We start from the raw sequence: 20,245 nt of genomic DNA on the forward strand, positions 1-20,245 counted from the left end.
CGCGCCAGCATGGCCCCCGCGCGGTCGGGCGGAGACCTACGGATGATGTCTCCGACCGGACTGGCGGAGACCCGCCAAGGCAACGACGCGCCCCTGAAGACAGAGGCCAGCGTCGGGAACCATGGCCCCCGGGCGGAGACCTACGGATGATGTCTCCGACCGGACCGGCGGAGACCCGCCAAGGCAACGACGCGCCCCTGAAGACGGAGGCCAGCGTCGGGAACCCAGGCCTTTGGGCCGAAGACCGAGGCACGGTGGGCCGGCCGCTCATGGAGGCCCGTTACTTGAAGACGGTGTGGCAGGATTGCCCCGCAAACAAGAGACTAGTGGCGGAATATTCTAGAAATGTACTGTAGCAGTTGAGGGGCATTGTAATAAATTATGTCAAGAAGTAGTTGAGCCCTATAAATAGGGAACACTTGTAACCGTGCAGGCGGGTGGCGGATGAATTAATGAAACTCTAGCTTTCTGTGCCAGCGTCCTACACGCTCACCTGTTGTGCCTATCCCGAGCCTCCGCCCGAGGGCGATGCCTAGCGGGCGGAGGCCTCTGTCTCCCCCACGTTGTCTGAAACCGCTAGTTTCAACAACGAGCATTATAGTCCCTAAACAGTCGATTTCTTCTCGTATCGACTATTTAGTCAATTCCCCTGTTTGACTGCTCTCGAAGCAGCATACTTGGAACTGTCTTGACAACACCGCCATGTTCCATCCTAAACTACTGATAAAACTTTCTCTTCTTGTCAATTGCAAGTCAAATTGACCGGCACGCCTTTGGGATTTTCGGGATCAACTGGTCCTGTGTTGAAGCCAAGTAGATCTCTGGGTTGACTCCACCCAAATCATTCAGACGCATCGCCATATTTTTGTGCCGACACCCATCTTATCCGTCATCGTATAATTTTTCTCTCGTAACAAAATAGCATCAGCCCGTTTATAAGAAAAAAAAATCCATCGGTGTCTTGTGTGTATAGGAGTATAGTACAGTACTTGTACAACTCTCCACCGGTGCAACTCCACGCGAAATGTGGTATCTGTCGTCTGTGGAGCTAACCTATCAGCGCCCTGCGGCCGGTCGAAACCTATGAATGGCTAGCTAGGACTAGGAGCCTCCTAGTGACCATTGGGCGGCAGAGCCTACCCTACCTAGGGTGAGGAACTGAGGACGACGCGCGAGGCGAGATCCAATCTGCACCGCACGAAAGAAAAGATTCTTCCCCGCCGGCCTCGCTCTCATCCGTCTCGCTCGGCTCGTTCCTCTCCCAGCCAGACCAAGCTAGCAGCATATAGCCCACCACATGCCGCAGGGCCCTCCCCTCATCGAGCTAATTGAGTGGGAGCTACAAAAACCCAGAGGAGGACGCGCAGCGACTCGGCAGCGAGCGAGCGCGAGCTCCGTCCTGTGTGCGGTGTGTTGTGTCTGCGCTAGAGGGTGAACGGGATGGATCACCTTCGTCAATAATTGCAGTACGAACACGCAAATCCATAGCTTATTAAGAGCTCGCTGTTAGCTACTGCCGCCTACTGCTGGTAGCGAGAGAAAGCAGCAGAAGGATCGTCGATTTGGAGAGGAAAACCTGCGTGGGCGTGACTGGTCGAGAGATCAGACGACCACCATGGGCCGCGGGAAGGTGGTGCTGCAGCGGATCGAGAACAAGATCAGCCGGCAGGTGACCTTCGCCAAGCGCCGGAATGGCCTGCTCAAGAAGGCCTACGAGCTCTCCATCCTCTGCGACGCCGAGGTTGCGCTAGTCCTCTTCTCCCACGCCGGCCGCCTCTACCAGTTCTCATCCTCCTCCAAGTAATCAAACAACCATACTCCTTTACATTCGCTCCAATTTCCCCTCTCCTTTTTATTAGCTAGCTAATTCTTCATACGTAATTCGATCTGGATTTTGTTTGTCCGTCCCCACGCGACCTTGCATGAACTCATGAGGTGGCGCTCTTTAATTTGCTGGTTTCCTTTTCTTTCTCTGTTCTATTGGGTAACTGGTACATTGTACAGTACTCATCTCTTTCAGAAGGTAGCATAGAAAGTCTACAAACGGACGGGGGGCCGGGGAAAAGCGAGCAGGAGGTCGACACATGTACGCATATACCGTGTATGTCTGTGTCTCTGTGTGTGTGTGTCACTCAAGGGAAAAACAAAACAAAAGGGTTTCATTTGATGTGCACCTCATCAGTGTACCTGGCCTGTAAATGTATCAGTTCAAGTTTGTGCACATATGCATACGCTTAGCCTGATTCAACGCAGCTGTTTTAGCACGCAGTTCGACTAGAATGTGAATATGGTCTGTTGGTCCTTTGGTGAACTGTGCCTTCCTGGTGCAGGCATGTTAGTGGATGGTCTTAGCATATGCATGCACTTTTGTGAGTTTTAATTCGGCAACTACTTCTTTATACAATTCTTTTCAGCATGTACTTCTCTTCAGCATATACTTCTCTGCACAGTTAAGTTTGTTATTTGGATATAACATGATGTCTAGATAATGGGCAAACATATATAAAACATTTTATGAACGTAACATGAATTGGTCTTTAGCATATGCATGCACTTTTCCCAATACATTGCTAATTGCAAGCATCTTTCTTTTTATTATAATCAACAATGAATATTATTTAATTTCTTTAATGAGCTGCGAGTTGTGATACGTTTTATAATTTCTAGTACTGCTCTCTTCTGTCTTCTCGCATTATATGTGATAGTACCAAGTATTATCGCATTGTTCCAATAAAAGGTACTATTATTGCAATAATGTAATGTACGTAGAGAAGATCTATGTGCAATTTCTACTCTGTAAAAAAACAAAGAGATCTACTCGAGCAGCTCCAACAGACTAGGTAAATATAATCGTGAAGCCATTTATAGCTATTGTGCTTTAAAAAAGCATTCCAACAGCTTGTCTATATTGTTTTCTATCCCACCATTCTCGCCGACCATATTATCCTAGCGAGTCCTGCTTGGTATCTATGTTTTCTAATTTAGCTAGGCTATTGTAAAACTCTACATTTTGGATGGGCTTTCTATTTTACATAATGACTAAATCTCACAATTTAGCATCTAATTTTACCAAGTCTCTTAAAGTTGTTCTTAAACCACATCACCTACTTACATATACAGCAGCTTCATATATTTTGGGAAAATTGCTCTAAAACCATACCAGCTAGCTGTGATACTTTTAACTGCTCGAGATTAAGGGTATATTTGGATGATAGAATTAGTTTTGTTACTTAATTGCTAGAATTGGCAGAATCTGTGCCAAACGCGATGTAGCCATTTCTATGTGAATCAGGCAGAAACGTTTAAGCTTTTTGAACTACAAGAGATAAACGGAGTTGTTTTGCCTGATTTTAGTTTTTCTGATCCCAATCTAGCTGGCGAACTACAAACGGCTCAATAAACTGATTTTGATTCACTAAAGAAATGTTTTAGTGAATCCAAAATATTTCTATAAGAATTTAGAACCTACCAAACACACCGTGCTCCGCTATGCAGGATTCCATAATTCGTCATCTTGGACAATGGCACATTCTCCAAAATATAGCTTTGGCTATGATTTTTATTATGACATATAAAAAAATCAATAAATATACATTTTATTAAATTACTTTTTAAGACTAATCTTAATTATTTGTCTTAGTATTTTCAAACTAAATATTTTAAAAGTTCCTGATAGTCAAAGTTGTATAAGTTCGACCTAACCTTGTCCAAAACGGAAGAATTGTGGGAACCAAATGGGGTACTTAGTGAAGCATGAAATGTGAAAAGTAGCCTGTAAAAACTACACTAGATTTAACACTGAAGTGGGCTGGTGTCAATTTGGGCTGTGTTCTTTCGGTAATCAGTAGCTCTGAGTGCTTTTAATTGATTCTCCACTTTTACTATTACACAAAAAGGGAGCAGATTAGTATGTATACACATTAACCGTAGTACACAGCATAATTCTGCTATCTGCCACTAAAGTGGTCTTGTCTAAAATAAATGCAAAGAGTCAATTTTATATAACTTTGCCAGCCATTTTCACCTTTAAAAAAGTATATGTCATTTTAGTTTTGTCCTAAGTTAAATTTTCTCACTTTGATCAAGTTTATGGGTAAACATCCAACTACAACATCAAGTTAATTTTGTTAAATCCACCATGAAATATGTCTTTATAATGCGTTTATTTCATATTGTGTAGATGCTAGCATATTTTTTCTACAAACTTGTCAAAATTACTGAACATTGACTTTGGTCAAACCTAAAATGATTTACATCTTGAAACGGAGATAGTAGTATGTACGGCAATATGCTGATCCATATCATAATAAATACTTTGGTTGCATTTTATTGATTTCTGGTACCATCAACAACAACATCAACATAGCCTTTCAGTCCCAAGCAAGTTGGAGTAGGCTAGAGTTGAAACCCACCAAGAGCCCCAAGTCACGGTTCAGGCACTTCAATAGCTGCTTTCCAAGTACTCCTATTCAAACATAGATCTCTAGGTATATCCTAAACTTTCAAATCTTTTTTTATTGTCTCCCCCATGTCAATTTCGGTCTTCCTCTACCTCTCCTTATATTATTAGCTTGGCTTAGGACTCCACAATGCACTGGTGCCTCTGGAGGTCATCTTTGGATATGGCCAAACCACCTCAACCGATGTTGGACAAACTTTTCTTCAATTGGTGTTACCTCTAGGCGATCACGTATATTATCGTTCCGAACTCGGTCCATTCTTGTATGACTGTAAATCCATCGCAACATACACATTTCTGCAACACTCGGTTATTGAACATGTCGAATCTTTGTAGGACAACATTCTGCTCCATACAACATAGCCGGTCTAATCGCCGCTCTATAGAACTTGCCTTTTAGCTTTTGTGGTACCCTCTTGTCAAAGAGAATGCCAAAAGCTTGTCACCACTTGATCCACTCTGCTTTGATTCTATGGCTAACGTCCGCATCAATATCTCCATCCCTTTGTAGCATCGCATCGATCCCAGATACCAAAAGGTATCCTTCTTAGGCACTACTTGACCTTCCAAACTCACATCCCCCTCCTCTTGTACAACTCCGCCAAAGTCGCATCTCATGTATTCGGTTTTAGTTCTGCTTAATCTAAAATCTTTAGACTCAAGGGTCTGCCGCCATAACTCTAGTTTTCTATTTACTCTCGCCTGGCTTTCTTCCACTAACACCACATCATCAGGGAACAACATACATCAAGGGATATCCCCTTGTATGTTCCTGGTAACCTCATCCATTACCAAGGCAAAGAGATACGGGCTTAAGGCTGACCCTTGATGAAGTTCAATTTTAATCAGGAAGTAATCTATGTTACCATCGTTTGTTCGAACATTAGTCACAACATTGTTGTACATGTCCTTAACGAGGGTCACATACTTTGATGGGACTTTATGTTTGTCCAAAGACCACCACATAACATTTCTTGGTATCTTGTCATAAGCCTTCTCCAAGTCAATGAAAACCAAGTGGAGGTCCTTCTTCTGCTCTCTAAACCACTCCATAACCTGTCTTATTAAGAAGATTGCTTCTGGTACCATATCCTAGTAAAATAATTGTTACCTATTTTTGAACAAAGTGTAGGAGCTTTGTCTTTCAGTTAAGAACAAAAGTGGGTGGACAAGACTCTACCCAATAATCTAGTGTGGTTGCCTATGGTGTGCTACATGAACAATAGAACCATACTTGATTTGTTACCAGAGGCTTCAATTTCCATATTAGTGCTCAGATTTTCTTTTACCTATATTTTTCTTGAAATTAATACCTTGTTTTATAAAAGTTTAAAACAATCTCCATATATATATAGTAGTCTAATCCATACATCGTCCAAGCTCCAAATCATATAACTTCACTGGCCTTCTCTAGTCTTATATAATCAACAGTCTGTCTAGAGGATCCAAAGAACTTTGACTGGATCAAGGCTCTGACCTACAATGCCAAGCCATGCCTTAAACTGAGAGAAGCTTATAAATTGTACATAGAAATTTATTAATAGACCTTTAACTTGCTCGAATGATAAGTTCCAGAAGTGTATGATGAGTGTCGCTGATGTTTAATTCAAATTTCTTGGAATCAACTCTTGGAAGCGCCTAACCTCCAATCAAATGAAGAGGCAAAATAATCAAATTGTTTAACTAGAAAGGCATAATGAATATGTAGAAATAATGTTTTCCAGCATTGTCTAGCTGGTATGGTTTCTAGTCTCTTCATGAGTTTTTGTTTCTATATGTACATATTTATATATGAATGAATCACTTATTCATTATTTTATTGCCTTAATATCAGTCTGCTTAAGACTCTAGAGCGGTACCAGAGGTACATCTATGCTTCAGCTGATGCTGCAGTGCCATCTAGCGATGAGATGCAGGTGTGAGGACTATCCATTTTTCTACTATTGCAACATTTATAGGTGATACTACTTTTATATCATGTGTCCCTCTCATAACTACCTGCTTTTACTAACATTGTTTAAGTTCTGAAACACTTTAAACATGATCAATTGTTACCGACAAATAGTACCTTTCATAATAAGAAAACTATACGTTTATTATTATTCTTATTATTTATCATTCATTTCTCATGAAAACACTTTATCATCAACTAGTGCATTTCTATTTCAATATTTCATTTCTGAAGCAATGATTTCCATGAAAATAGATTCAGTATAAAACTAAGCACTAGTGAAAACCCTAGCTCTCAACTTATTTAATTTGGTTGTACAAGAGCTACGGTTAGTTTGGACACTTTTTGCTCCAATCCTTAGGATGGCACAAAGTCAAATGCGCTAGAAAGCTGCTGTTGTTTTAATGCATAAGAGTCTTCTTGAAGATCAATCAGTGCACTGATGATCTATCAATTGACAGTCATGAAAATTTCTGTCTATAGTTGCTAAATCTGAGTAGTTTCAGTTTGTTTGGATTTTGGACGGCAGGTCTAGAACAATATACTCACAAAAATAAGGACGAACCATGAGAAACATTGAAACAAATTGCAATACTTGATATAGCAATTGAAGAAAAAAAAGAGAATGTACTGTATCAGTCATCAAGTGTGAGGTGCATTGGCCTAGTTCATCAGTTGTATGCTACCCTATCATGGTGGCAGTACTTGATCGAGTGTTCCAGCTCATCACAAACAATTTCGTGGAATGTTTCTTCATCCATGTTGTCCACGTTAACAGTACTTTAAATTATTCAGTAGTTTGGCTAGTTGCAAATCCAATGAAGCATCCAGCGAGTGCATGGCCAATAATAACCTGGTTGGATATATCTGCATGAAGTCACGCAGGGAGAAATTTATTATTTTAAGAAATTAAATAAAAAAATAAACTATGGTAATCTTGTATCAATTTTCAAAATACTTTTCCAATATAGATGGCCAATGCTGTGCAGCTATCATAGGCCCCGTCATACTAACATACAATTGTTAGACTCATAGTGCTTGTTTTATGATCTATTAGTAGTAAGATAAATTTCTACATACAGCTATTTTACTGTATGGATTTAACTAAGAACAGTATATGGTACTAGATTAATAACGTCTACATCTTTTAATGGTCATATTACAGATGGTGCATTTATATACAAGTAAACATCATCATTATAGGGCGTGTTTGGTAGCCCTCATGGAGCCGTCCAAAGCGCCATCCGGCATCATATCATGCACTATCTCTGTGTTTGGTTGCCTGTGTCGAACGAAATCGATGCACCGGATCGTGCATTTGAGCCGCCTGGTGCAGGCTCGCAGCGTACGCAGAAATCAGGCTTCCCATGCGAGCCGGGATGGTGTGGTGCGACGCATAGCCAGGGACCCATGTGTCCTACACTCAAAACTCACATCCATGCATGCAACCAAACATGATCTCATCTCGTACTGGACCAACAACAAAGACAATCAAACACGACTGAGTGCACGGTTTGAGCATGCATCTCACCATCCTGGACCGTCCCGACTCCCCCTCACCAAAGCAATCAATCACGCCCATAGAGTACATGTGATCCATCTGTTAATACACTGACCACTATTTTTATTAAAAAAGATTTTATCATCAATAGTGCACAACAAAAACTAGTAGGGCACCTTTGGAATGCAGAAATTTCACACAGATCAGTTTATTTTAATAGGAAGAATGCAGGAAACAAGAAAAAAAATCCTGCAATCCAAAGGGCCCCTTATATTTCTCATGTATATGTTCTCATTATGCTCGCTATAATATAATAAAAGGATCATGGTAAAAAAAATTGGGCTGAAAGGACGAGTATAAATTAAAGAGAGTAGACATGTTTAAATAATATGCATGTTTTAAATATCACCTCTAGATAGTTTAGCTGCGGACACAACTGCAGACGCCCTCTTTGCCGAGTGCTGGGGGCACTCGGCAAAGCCATGCAAGCACTCGGCAAAGGCTTTGCCGAGTGCCGCACTCGGCAAAGGCCTCTCGGCAAAGACTTTGTCGGCAAAAATTTCTTTGCCGAGTGCCAAAAATCGACACTCGGCAAAGTCTTTGCCGAGTGCCAAGCCCGCACTCGGCAAAAAAATAACTGCCGTCAACATTTAACGCCGGCTTTGCCGAGTGCCTAGGGACTGGCACTCGGCAAAATTTGAATCTTTGCCGAGAGCCAGGGCTGAGCACTCGCAAAGAAACAATTTTTTTTAAAAAAAATCTTTTTAAAAATAGTCTTTGCCGAGTGATACCATCTGGCACTCGGCAAAATTGACCTCTTTGCTGAGTGCCAGGCTGTGGCACTCGGCAAAATGTACCTCTTTGCCCAGTGCCAGGCTGTGGCACTCGGCAAAATTGACCTCTTTGCCGAGTGCCAGGCTGTGGCACTCGGTAAAACTAGGGAAGTGGCTGTTTTTTGCGGCATTTTTTCCCAGCTTTGCCGAGTACCACACCCCTGGCACTCGGCAAAGACTTCTTTGCCGAGTGTTGGCACTCGGCAAAGCTGGAAAATTTGCAATTTTTTTGTTTGTTGCTTTCCTTCGAAAGCAAACACGCAAAACTCATATATAATACATGAGACAGCACACAGGCATTTAGCATCACACAAAACGCATACATAATCCATAATACATCACAAGCACATTCAACATCCATCACAAGCACATCCTCCTGCATAATCCATCACACGCACATCCAATGTGCAAATCCATGACAACATCTAAGAAGTCTTCATCCAACACAAGTCCTAAATCAAGAAAAGTCAATGAAACATGAAGGGGCACCACCTACTGCCACTGATCCCAATGGGAGCCTGAAGGGGCACCTCCGTGCGGTGGTGGACCTGTCCAGCCGGGGTGTGTGTGCTGAGGCGAAGGAGTCGGGTTCGAACCCGACGACTGTTGCACAAAGGAGAATTGAATTCATTAGTATCTACACAAGCTAAAGGACTTGATCAACCATATATATATACTCACTGGAGTGCCTAGAGCCGGAGGAGTAGGAGGCACAACTGGAGCGAGCAGCGACTGGGGCACCACCACACCCGGGAGAGTGGTGCCGAGGCTCGACATGAATGAGAACATGTCCTGCATCATCTACGCCTCGGCCGCCCTCTGGGCCCTCAGGACCTCCCACTCGGCCCTCTCCGCCTCCCTCTGGGCCCTCTCCCTCTCCCTCTCGACCCTCTCGGCCTCCCTCTCGGCCTCCATCCTCTCCACAGTGGCCTGCAATATTCAATCACCAACGTTTAAACAATGCAAATGCAAGGTACATGTGTAAAAGTAATGAACGGCGAATGAAATAAAACTAACCTGGAGTGCCACCATCTGCTGCAGTGTGCTCGCCTGCCAAGGTCGAATGGGGACGGAGGAGATCGTGCTCTGTGCTCGGATCTTGGCGAGGTTGGGCACAGAGGTCGAGTCGACCATGTTGGAGGCCATCCAGTACCGGCCGTGCTGCTTCCCTCCTCCGAGCCTCATCACGAGGTCGGTATCAAGGGGCTGGGTGGCGGGGTCGAAGTCCTCCCCATGCCGCTCGCGGGCCGCCGAGGCGTAGTCGGTGAGCTTGCTATGGACGCTCGTGTTGCTGTACGCCTCGGGCCCGTCCTCCGGGTTGTAGACGGTGTCCGGGGCTGTCGCCTTGCCCTTGTGTGCCATGGCGTACGCCATGAACTCATTGCATTCCTGGCCATCATGCGACTGGGACTGCGAGGAAAACACAAAGACGATTAGAAGTAATGAGAATTGAACGTTAGAACAAATAAATAAATAAGTGCGTAGCGTGTACCCAGGCCTGGGCGTACGAACTGAGGGGCCGGTTGCCTTGGTGGTGCGCCGGCCCACCCATCTGCAGGCGGCACTCCCGACGGAGGGCGTGCCTCTCCCTCCACTCATCGGAGACCCACTTGTCCACGATGGCTGCCCAACAGTCTCTGTGCCTGGCGCACCAAGAAGGACACATCTGCATGCCATCAAGTATTGTGTTAGAAATGTTAGAATATAAAATGAAGGCTACCTATTCTTCATGGAATGAGTCAGTAACAATGTTTTATAACTTACTGCGAGGTACTGCTCCCTGGTGAGTGTCATGGTCCTAGCCTCGCTCTTCCTCGGGTGCCGACCAAGGACGTCGCACGAGTGGTTGATGAGGCACTGCAGCCTCGCCTCATAGTACAGGTCCGTGACTCGGCCCCTGCATGCCCTGTCCTGCACCTTCGTCACCCAGGCGGGGTCATGCCCCTCCTCCAACGTGAAGAAGAAGTCCTGCATACAGACATCATGTGTCCTTTCATTATTTCAAGAACGTCTAATGATTCCATAGTATTGAGCAATGTAGTGTGATGTAGACTCACCCAGAACTCACGCCTGATCCGCTCCTGTACGGTGCCGTACACGACGTCCACAGCGGAGTTGAAGTGGTCCCACGTCCAGGGAGGCGACTCAACCTGGGCGTGGGTGACCAAACCAGGGTAGTGCAGGTGGATCAGGCCACCGAGGATCCCATTGCACTGCCGATGATCGCCCCCGGACACAAGTTCCCAGTTCCTACAGGAGTCAGTAAGAAGAATTGTTAGTCCGCAGTTCGGTTTTCAGCATATGAATAAGAAGAGATGCAAAATGAACGGATACTTACTTGTCGCCCTTGGGACGAATCACCGGCCTCCTCTGAAACGGGATCGGCCACGTCGGGAGCTGCGAGGACCCGCGCAAGTACGGTGCCGATGAGGTGCTCGAAGTGGAACCCCCCGCCACCCCCCCAGAGGAAGTGTCACCCCCTGCCACCCCCCAGAGGAAGTGTCACCCCCTCTTGTCTGGGGGGCCAGCTGCTGGTCCTCGTCGTCAGTGGTCGTCGTCCGGTCCTCCTCGGGCGGGGGGACGGCAGACGACTGCACCGCCCTCCTCGGACGGCCGCGGGGGCGGCGGGCTGGACGGCTCCTCGCCTCCGCCTCCGCCTCCGCCTCCGCCTCCGCATCCTGAGTCGTCCTCGCGTAGAGCGAGTCGCAGGTCCGGGTCCGCCTTCCGCCCGGCATTTTGTCGAGTGCCTGCAAATACAAAGAGTAAACCAGTTTTGACAATATAGACAAATATAGAGATGCAAAATGAACAAAACATAACTAGAAAATAATAATAATATAGTATTACATGAATTAGAAATAATCTTCAGGATTGGCAGCGGCCGGATCATAAGTGTCGTCATCACTAACAATATTGTCTAATATTTCCGCCTCATCTCCATCGTTGTCATCAATGGCAACGCCAAACCGTAATTGCTCAAGCAGTGCTAAGTCTTTGGCATTTTGCACCTCTTCTCCATCGTCCTCATCTCCATCGTCCTCATCAATGTCATTGTCTACTTCCATGCCCATCAGCGAAAACATGTCTATGTGAAACATGCCATCTAGCCCCTCGGGTTGATAGAACTCTCCTGTATATGTGTTTGGGTCAAAGTTATAATCCTCATCGTTTGGGACAGGCACTTTGCCATGCGGTGATACCAACTGCGCAAGGTACCAACCCTCAAGAGTGGGATCTTTTTGGCACGCCCATGGAAGATAATAAACTTGCGTGGCCTGTTGAGCCACAATATAGACATCGTCTCCTTGATAGAGGGAATCTTGTCGAATTTCAACTTGTCCAATCTCAGGGGCTCTTCTCGTGACATTGGGATCGAACCAATGGCATTTGAATACGACTGGCTTATGACCTCCGCGAAGCTCAAAGTTGAGCTCGTATATTTCTTCGACTATGCCGTAGTAGTCGCGGTCATCGGTGCCGGGCATACGAACTCCAGTATTCGTGTTTTTTTGATTGGGCCGACTGAGCTCGTGGCTTCTTGTGTGGAAGCGATAGCCATTCACATCATATACGGTGAATGACTTGACCCTATAGGGGAAGCCTTTGACAACCTGTTTCAACTCTTCATCCATTTCCGCATCCGTGCCTGCCTGTAAGGTGAGGGCGGATAGATCATTACTCGCTCGTAGGAGCAAAGTGGGATGTCACAGATGGAACGATGTAAATTGGATGGTACCTTCGTTTCGAACCATGAAATGAAATCGGGCACACCACCTTTGAGAAGACTATCTTGTTCTTGAGGGGAAGGATCCCTATTTCCTGTCCAGTATGTATTCAAAAATTCCCTGAAAAAGCAAGAGACAAGGGGGTTGGATAGATAGACGATAGTGACGGCGTATGTAACAAGCTCATTGAGAACTTACTGCACATAAGGGTTCACTTCGTCAAGGTTCAACAACACATACAACATGATAGTGCGCCACTCATCATTCCGCAAGGTCTTGGTGCTCGAAGCGCTTGCCCTGCCAAGTTGACCTTTGAAAAGGCTGAGATTTGATGACCTCTCGTCGGTGTTGTAACGAGGGATTGGATTGTGCACGCTGGGAAGGCTATCCTTATAGTATGATGTTGTGAAGTTTGACACCTCCTTAAGAATGAATGCCTCTGCCATGGATGCCTCAATTCTGGCTTTATTTCTACACTTTTTCTGAAGAACCTTTAGACATCTCTCGATTGGATAGCACCAACGGGCTTGCACGGGCCCCCCCATTCGTGCCTCGTGAGGCAGGTGCAAAATCAGATGCTGCATTGAGAGGAAGAAGCCGGGTGGGAAGATCTTCTCCATCTTACAGAGCAACACAGGTGCCACTTTCTCTAAGTCATCAATCACGGCCCGAGATAGCTCTTTGGCACAAAGCTGGCGGAAGAAATAGCTCAACTCTGCCAGGACACGCCACACATGCTCGGGGACGAAACCTCTGGTCATCGCTGGAAGGAACCGCTCAATCCATATGTGGAAGTCATGACTCTTCATCCCTAACACTCGGCAAGTGGACACGTTCACTCCCCTCCTCAGATTCGTCGCATACCCATCAGGGAACATTAACGACTGAACCCACTGACATACTTCCCTCCTTTGGTCCTTCTTCAAAACGAAATCGACCGAAGTCCTTTTCCATTTCTTGCCAGGCGTGGGAGTCTTCATCACTTGCTTTGGTCTATCGCACAGTGCTGCCAGGTCCACTCTTGCCTTAACATTGTCCTTAGACTTTTCTGTGTCCATGAGTGTTCCCCAAAGCGCCTCGGCGATATTCTTCTCTGTGTGCATTAAATCAATGTTGTGTGGAAGAAGAAGATCGTTGAAATAGGGAAGCCTAGTCAAGCCCGATTTATGAGTCCACATGTGGTACTGACCATATCCATCAAAACGACCTTTCTCTTTATCAACTTTGAGAGCCTCTATCTCAGCGCGGATCTCGGCAGCGGTCATCATCTGAGGTGTAGGATCGGTGACTTCAACACCTTTCGTGAAGTTCTTGATGTCTCGTTTGAATGGATGGTCAAGGGGGAGGAACTGACGATGTTGGTCGAACGAAGAAAACTTGCCACCACTCTTCAGCCAAGTGAACCTCACACCTGCCTTGCATATTGGGCATGGGAACTTCCCATGAACACACCACCCACAGAATAGGCCATACGCCAGGAAGTCATACAGGGAGTAGTGGTACCACACATGCATTGTGAAGTTTCTCTTTGTAGCTCGGTCGTATGTCAGTACCCCCTTTTCCCAAGCATCGATCAAATCATCGAACACAGGCTCCATGAACACACCCATATTGTTCCCCGGATGTCCAGGAATTATCAGCGACAAAAATACGTTCTTGGGTTGAAAGATGACACCGGGGGGGAGATTCAGGGGTATCACGAACACGGGCCAACAAGTGTATGGGGCCGCGGACAATCCATACGGGTTGAACCCATCTGTTGCCAACGCTACACGTACATTGCGAGCCTCCTCAGCTTTAACACGATGTATGCCATCGAAATGGGTCCAGGCGTCGCCATCCGATGGGTGTACCATCTTGTCCGGATTGTACCTTTTGCCATTTTTGTGCCATGTCATCTGTTTCACGGACTCCTCTGTCATGTACAGCCGTTGGATCCTCGGTATGAAAGGAAGGTACCGTAGGACCTTCGTAGGGATACTCAGCTGTTCATTCTTGCCATCACTAGTGTCGACCTCCAGGTACCTAGAGGATTTGCACTTTGGACAGTGCGTTGCTCCCTCGTGATCTTTCCTAAAAAGGACGCATCCATTCGGACAAGCATGGATCTGCTCATACGGCATCTTAAGTGCACGAAGAAGTTTCTGTGACTCGTACAAGTTCTTCGGCAGGATGTGATCCTCCGGAAGCAGGGATCCAAAAACTGCCAACATACCATCGAAGTTGTCCCGACTCATGCTAAACCGCGACTTCAACCCCATGATGCGTCCAATTGCATCTAGCTGCGATACCGTTGTCTTTTCGTGCAAGGGCTTCTGCACTGAAGACAGCATATCATAGAACGTCTTTGCGCTTTCCTCTGGCTTCTCCTCCAATCCTTCACCGAACCGTGCCTGCTGAATGTCATCCATCCAGTCTGCTACCCCGCCATCTCTATCATAATCCTTGAGACGCTGTCTCACCACCTCCTCTCTAATACGATCGGCTTCACCATGGTGGATCCAGCGGGTATAGTTTGTCGTGAATCCATACTTGATAAGATCTTCCCCCACGAGCCTCTTAATTTTTCTTTTCTTATTCCCACATCTGCTACACGGACACGGCATCCGGGCTGACCCTTTAGTAGCCTCACCAAATGCATGCTCCAGGAAAGCATTGGTCTTAGTCATCCATTCTGGGGTCATACTTGCGTGGCCCGTGTACATCCACTCACGGTTATCCATCCTCTGGCACATGCATATGTAAGCGAGTAATAAAAACTGCAGGTAAATCCACAAGGCGTTCCTACTATACATCTAATAGGTGAAGGATAGGTCCTAATCCCACCCGAGGATGCGTAGATGAGGTTGGCTTCCATGGTCCGCTCCTATCCAAGACAGAATTTTGGCAGCACCTCCCCGCTGTTCTCCCGATACACGTCCTGGCAGGGAGATTGTGTATCAGGAGAACAACGAGGAGGTGGTGTCGAAACTCTGTCTCGGACAGGAGCGGGCCACGGAAACCAACCCATCTACGCATCCGCGGGCTATCCAAAAAACGTGGACAATCCGAAACAGGTACAAAATTTGGTATGCAAAGATCTGCATACCAACGACCGTATGTCTTTCGGACGGGAGACGCCTAACTGGGGTTACACGAGATGCAAGTATGCAAGATGGGTTATACCTAGGGTGTCGGTGAGGTCAGGCTAGTGGGGCGGTGGTGAGTCGCTGCAGTGGCGAGGCGACGCGGTGCAGGCAGAACCGCAACGCCAACGCAGACGATCGGGGTCACCGAGTGCCTCCCAACGGTCCTCGTCCTGCAAAGAAAAGGCAAATGGTTAGACTCCATTGAAAATTTCGGCAGCACCTCCCCTGCACGGAGAGGTTCCCAAAACCTGCAGAAAACATTGGCACGAAGGCCAACAACCACATGTATACCAAACATAGGCACGAAGGCCATCAACCACATACATACAACAATAACTACTACTAACACTAAAACTATGAACAACAACTACAACTACTACTGTCACTACGACTTACTAACTAATACTAACACTACTAATTAACTACTACTACTAACACTACTACTTACTAACTAATACTAACATTAGGGCATACCTTGCCAGCGAGAATGCGAAGACCGAGGCCCGGCGACGACAACGGGGACGACCACTACGGCGTGAGGGTCGACGAACCGAGGCGGCACCTTTCTTCTCCTCTTCTCCCCTTCTCCTTCTCTCCTCCCTTCTCTTTCTTCTTCTTCCTCCTCCCCTTCTTCTCCTTCCTGCTTTCCTTCCTCCTCTTCCTCCTACCTCCTCCTCCTTCCTACAGCGGGCGCGCGGCGGGCGCTGGGCCAAGGCGCGCAGGGAGCCGGCGGCTGCGGCTCGGCGGCTACGGCGGTGGCGGCGCAGCGGCTACGGCGCGGCGGCGGGGCGGCTACGGCGCGCGTGTGTGTGCGTGTCTGGTGTGTGCGTGGTGTGTGTTGTGTCCGTTTTTTTTATATTTCAAACCTCTTTGCCGAGTGCCAGATCCGGGGCACTCGGCAAAGAAACTATTTTGCCGAGTGCCCCCGATCTGGCACTCGGCGAAATAAAAAATTAAAAAAAAATCCTGTCCTGGCTTTGCCGAGTGCCTAGGGCTAGCACTCGGCAAAATATTCACTTTGCCGAGTGCCAAACCTTGGCACTCGGCAAAATAATTTTTTTTTTGTTTTTTGCCACCAACTTTTTTTATTAGATTTTTATTTGTACCATGAACAACATGTTCAAATTTGGCACAATTTCATTGCTGTTTGTTATATTTCTTCAATTTATTTCCTTTTCTTGCAATTTTCCGAAAAATGTAGGTTTGAACTGTAGGTGCATCGAATAATAGTTTTGATCCATTCCAAAAATGTTATTCTTGTTTGTTAGTGTCACTTTATGCTAAATCAAGGAACTGTCTCCGAATTTCGATCAACGTGCTCACGGGGCAACGTCGCGAACTTGCGTGCGAGTGGTTATTTAATTCTATAAAATTCAAATGAATCCCGAAAATCATGAAACTTGGCGAGATGTCGTGATATCACATGCATATGCGGTGGTATCACATGTGATGATGTCCTGGTTTGTGAACACCATACGTGATGACGCCCTCCAAACGTTTTCAAATTTTTACCACCGCATATGCGTGTGATATCACGACATCTCGCCAAGTTTCATGATTTTCGGGATTCGTTTGAATTTTATAGAATTAAATAACCACTCGCACGCAAGTTCGCGACGTTGCCCCGTGAGCACGTTGATCGAAATTTGGAGACAGTTCCTTGATTTAGCATAAAGTGACACTAACAAACAAGAATAACATTTTTGGAATGGATCAAAACTATTATTCGATGCACCTACAGTTCAAACCTACATTTTCCGGATAATTGCAAGAAAACGAAATAAAGTGAAGAAATATAGCAAACAGCAATGAAATTATGCCAAATTTGAACATGTTGTTCATGGTACAAATAAAAATCTAATAAAAAAAGTTGGTGGCAAAAAACAAAAAAAAATTTATTTTGCCGAGTGCTAAGGTTTGACACTCGGCAAAGTGAATATTTTGCCGAGTGCTAGCCCTAGGCACTCGGCAAAGCCAATATTTTGCCGAGTGCCAAACAGAAGGCACTCGGCAAAGAGGCCGGCGTCGGGCACCATTATCCCGGGCGCCTCTTTGCCGAGTGCCCAACTTTGCCGAGTGTCTGGCACTGGGCAAAGTTTGGCTTTGCCGAGTGCCTTATTTTGCCGAGTGCCAGACACTCGGCAAAGACCTATTTGCCGAGTGCCAAGTTTCGCCGAGTGCGGCACTCGGCAAAAGTGGCCTTTGCCGAGTGCCTGATATTTGGCACTCGGCAAAGATTCCAGCACTGGGCAAAGTCCCGGTTTCCTGTAGTGGGACAGTATGGACAGTTTTGGGATATTTTGATCCAATGTCTGATGTCTGAAAATGCAGAATAACTATCAAGAATATGTGAAGCTGAAGGCACGAGTTGAGGTTTTACAACACTCACAAAGGTTGTGATATTTCCATATAATAAGTTCGTTCCTATTTTTCCTCTGTGTGGTTATACTCCAGTATTTGCTTTGTTTTGGTCGGTAAAGAAAGTACTGGTGAACCCACTGCAGGAATCTTCTTGGTGAAGATCTGGCTCCACTTAGCCCTAGTGAACTTGACCAGCTTGAGAGTCAAGTAGACAAGACCTTGAAGCAAATAAGATCAAGAAAGGTAAACTAAGGATGAATGATGTCAATGGTATTTTGCGCACAACAGAATTATAGTGAACAAACTTTTATAATGCATGCCTTGGCACTTTCCTACCTTATATCTGAACCAATACATTTATAGTGCAATTGGACTTGCATTGATTATTCATTCAATTAATTACTAGATGAGTCTCACTTGAAAAGACAGGATGCGGATTTCAAAAAAAAAGACAGGATTATAAATGTTGATTTGTGATACTTTCATAATAGTTAAAATTTGAAAATGTAGAAATAAAAAAGTTGAGGTGTATACAATTTAGAAGACATTTAACCGGTATTTAAAACGTAGATAGATTGTCTTAATGTTGATTTATGCTACTTTCAATTCACCTGAAATTTGGAATGCCCCCACCATGTTGCTATCCAAGTAACTCTCTATGCATGTCTTCATTTGCATTTGGCAGACTCAAGTCTTACTTGATGAACTTTGCGACTTAAAGAGAAAGGTAATATCTCCGCAGCAATGCTACTATGACTCTCTGTTTCAATACTTAAATCCAATATATGACTGAGCATCCGGCCCTCATCTCTTGCAGGAACAAATGCTGCAAGATGCAAACAGGGTTCTGAAAAGGAAGGTAAGTGACAGTTGAACTGGAAAACTCGTAGCACCCACGGTTGGCATGGCAGTAGTAGCTCATATAAACAATGGCCCTTCAGCTACCTCTGCATTTGCTACCACAACTTTGAAGCTGAGCGCCTGAACCAAGGATGCCATGTGTATATGCAGTTCATAGCTGCAGCCTCTGCTTGCAACATTCCAACTCTCCTTTGCTTTTTTTGCCGGATCGTTTATTGTTGGGCCACTATTTGTTTCAGCTGGACGAGTTTGAGGCAGAGGCTGCTTCTCCCCCGCAGGTAGCGTGGCAAGATGGAGGCGGTATGTTGTCCCATGACCCTCCACAGCCAGAACACTTCTTCCTGGCTCTGGAGAGCAACCCATCTCTGCAACCTACGTAATCTCTCTCTCTCTCTCTCTCTCTCTCTCTCTCTCTCTCATACACAGTCACACACACAAAGTTGTCTCTCTGTCCTGAATCCTGCACTACTTCCGTTTACGCAGATACCATACGATGGACATGAACCAGCAGCCAGTGCCAGAGCCGGGCGGCTGCTACCCTCCTTCGTGGATGGCTTAGCCAGTGCTTCATTCCATTGCCTTGAGAAGTGCCCTGTCATTCAGAGATCCCTACGAGTTCTGTTGCTGCTTTTGCCTGCCCCTTTGCTGCTTGCAATGCTTACCGAACTGTCCAAATGACCACATGGTCATATATAGGTTATTATCGTCTTTATCTTCTGTTGATCACGTCCTGCTCAGCTGCTTTGGCGCCATGCAAAATGGCTTGGCGATGCACGCTGGAATGGGCTGAACTGCTTATGTTTTGAGAGTATAAATCGTTTAGCAATAAGCATTGGCATGCCCCTCTGTTTCAAATACAAGTACACCGTACTATTACTAACCAGAGACTCTGCTAATTCTCACCAAATATGCTACGAAATAATTAAAAGTTCTCATAAAAAATTAGAAACATCACTTGGGGATCCAACGTCTTCTCTTCATCCAAAACCTACAAGATTTTGGTTGGTCATTCATGTAACGCCCTAGCTCGAAAAAACAGCTAAGATCCACTCTACACATTGAATGGACCACACCTGCTAATTAACTCTCTTACGCTTTCGTCCTTGCTTTGCACAAAAAATTCAAACCAGAGTTCTATAGCTTTTCAGACTCACGCTTTTTAAGTTGGTTCGGTTGCCTCCAGGTTCCGATGTGGAATTAATTCCCGTAGCCACAGTATTCCATGAAGCTACAGTAAATCGAATCCCCTTATCGCTACAGTGCTCGGTATTCAGCCCAGCCCACCGTCAGACTGGCCCATTGGCGGAGTCTCACATACACCCACCTCAAGGACTCGACGTCCTCATCGAGGGCCGAACCAACCTACCCAAATGGGACAAATGTCCAGGATCGACTCTCTTGGCCTACGTTTATATTCCTAGCTCCT

General features: G+C 45.6%; 2 protein-coding genes across 4 annotated transcripts; one reads left to right on the plus strand and one right to left on the minus strand.

Moving 5' to 3' along the window:
• Positions 1 to 1,240: 1,240 nt before the first annotated feature.
• Positions 1,241 to 19,648, plus strand: LOC136518083 (MADS-box transcription factor 34). Of its 3 annotated transcripts, none has more exons than XM_066511749.1 (8): positions 1,246 to 1,800; positions 6,294 to 6,375; positions 17,929 to 17,990; positions 18,102 to 18,201; positions 18,644 to 18,685; positions 18,776 to 18,817; positions 19,098 to 19,195; positions 19,303 to 19,648. In XM_066511749.1, exons 1-8 carry the CDS (start codon positions 1,616 to 1,618, stop codon positions 19,376 to 19,378), a joined length of 687 nt encoding a protein of 228 aa, XP_066367846.1. In that variant the 5' UTR covers positions 1,246 to 1,615; the 3' UTR covers positions 19,379 to 19,648. The 3 variants fall into 3 exon arrangements, with proteins under 3 accessions (XP_066367853.1, XP_066367846.1, XP_066367839.1); XM_066511742.1 differs by having other exon boundaries at positions 1,250 to 1,800; positions 19,059 to 19,195; XM_066511756.1 differs by lacking the exons at positions 19,098 to 19,195; positions 19,303 to 19,648 and adding an exon at positions 18,900 to 19,019 and having other exon boundaries at positions 1,241 to 1,800.
• On the minus strand, positions 10,693 to 15,212 carry LOC136518074 (uncharacterized). Its single transcript, XM_066511734.1, has 2 exons — positions 11,083 to 15,212; positions 10,693 to 10,994 (listed from the first exon to the last, which is right to left on the minus strand). Exon 1 carries the CDS (start codon positions 15,202 to 15,204, stop codon positions 12,664 to 12,666), a length of 2,541 nt encoding a protein of 846 aa, XP_066367831.1. The 5' UTR covers positions 15,205 to 15,212; the 3' UTR covers positions 10,693 to 10,994; positions 11,083 to 12,663.
• Positions 19,649 to 20,245: the final 597 nt, after the last annotated feature.

The sequence above is a fragment of the Miscanthus floridulus genome, chromosome 2 (genome assembly GCF_019320115.1).
Source record: "Miscanthus floridulus cultivar M001 chromosome 2, ASM1932011v1, whole genome shotgun sequence".
Taxonomy (NCBI): Eukaryota; Viridiplantae; Streptophyta; class Magnoliopsida; order Poales; family Poaceae; genus Miscanthus; species Miscanthus floridulus.

Coding starts and splice junctions, on each gene's coding strand:
- LOC136518083 (XM_066511742.1), top strand. CDS start 1,616: ATGGGCCGCGGGAAGGTGGTGCTGCAGCGGATCGAGAACAAGATCAGC. Junction 17,991..18,101: donor GTTTTACAACACTCACAAAG/GTTGTGATATTT, acceptor AACCCACTGCAG/GAATCTTCTTGGTGAAGATC. Junction 18,202..18,643: donor AGCAAATAAGATCAAGAAAG/GTAAACTAAGGA, acceptor TGCATTTGGCAG/ACTCAAGTCTTACTTGATGA.
- LOC136518074 (XM_066511734.1), bottom strand. CDS start 15,204: ATGTGCCAGAGGATGGATAACCGTGAGTGGATGTACACGGGCCACGCA.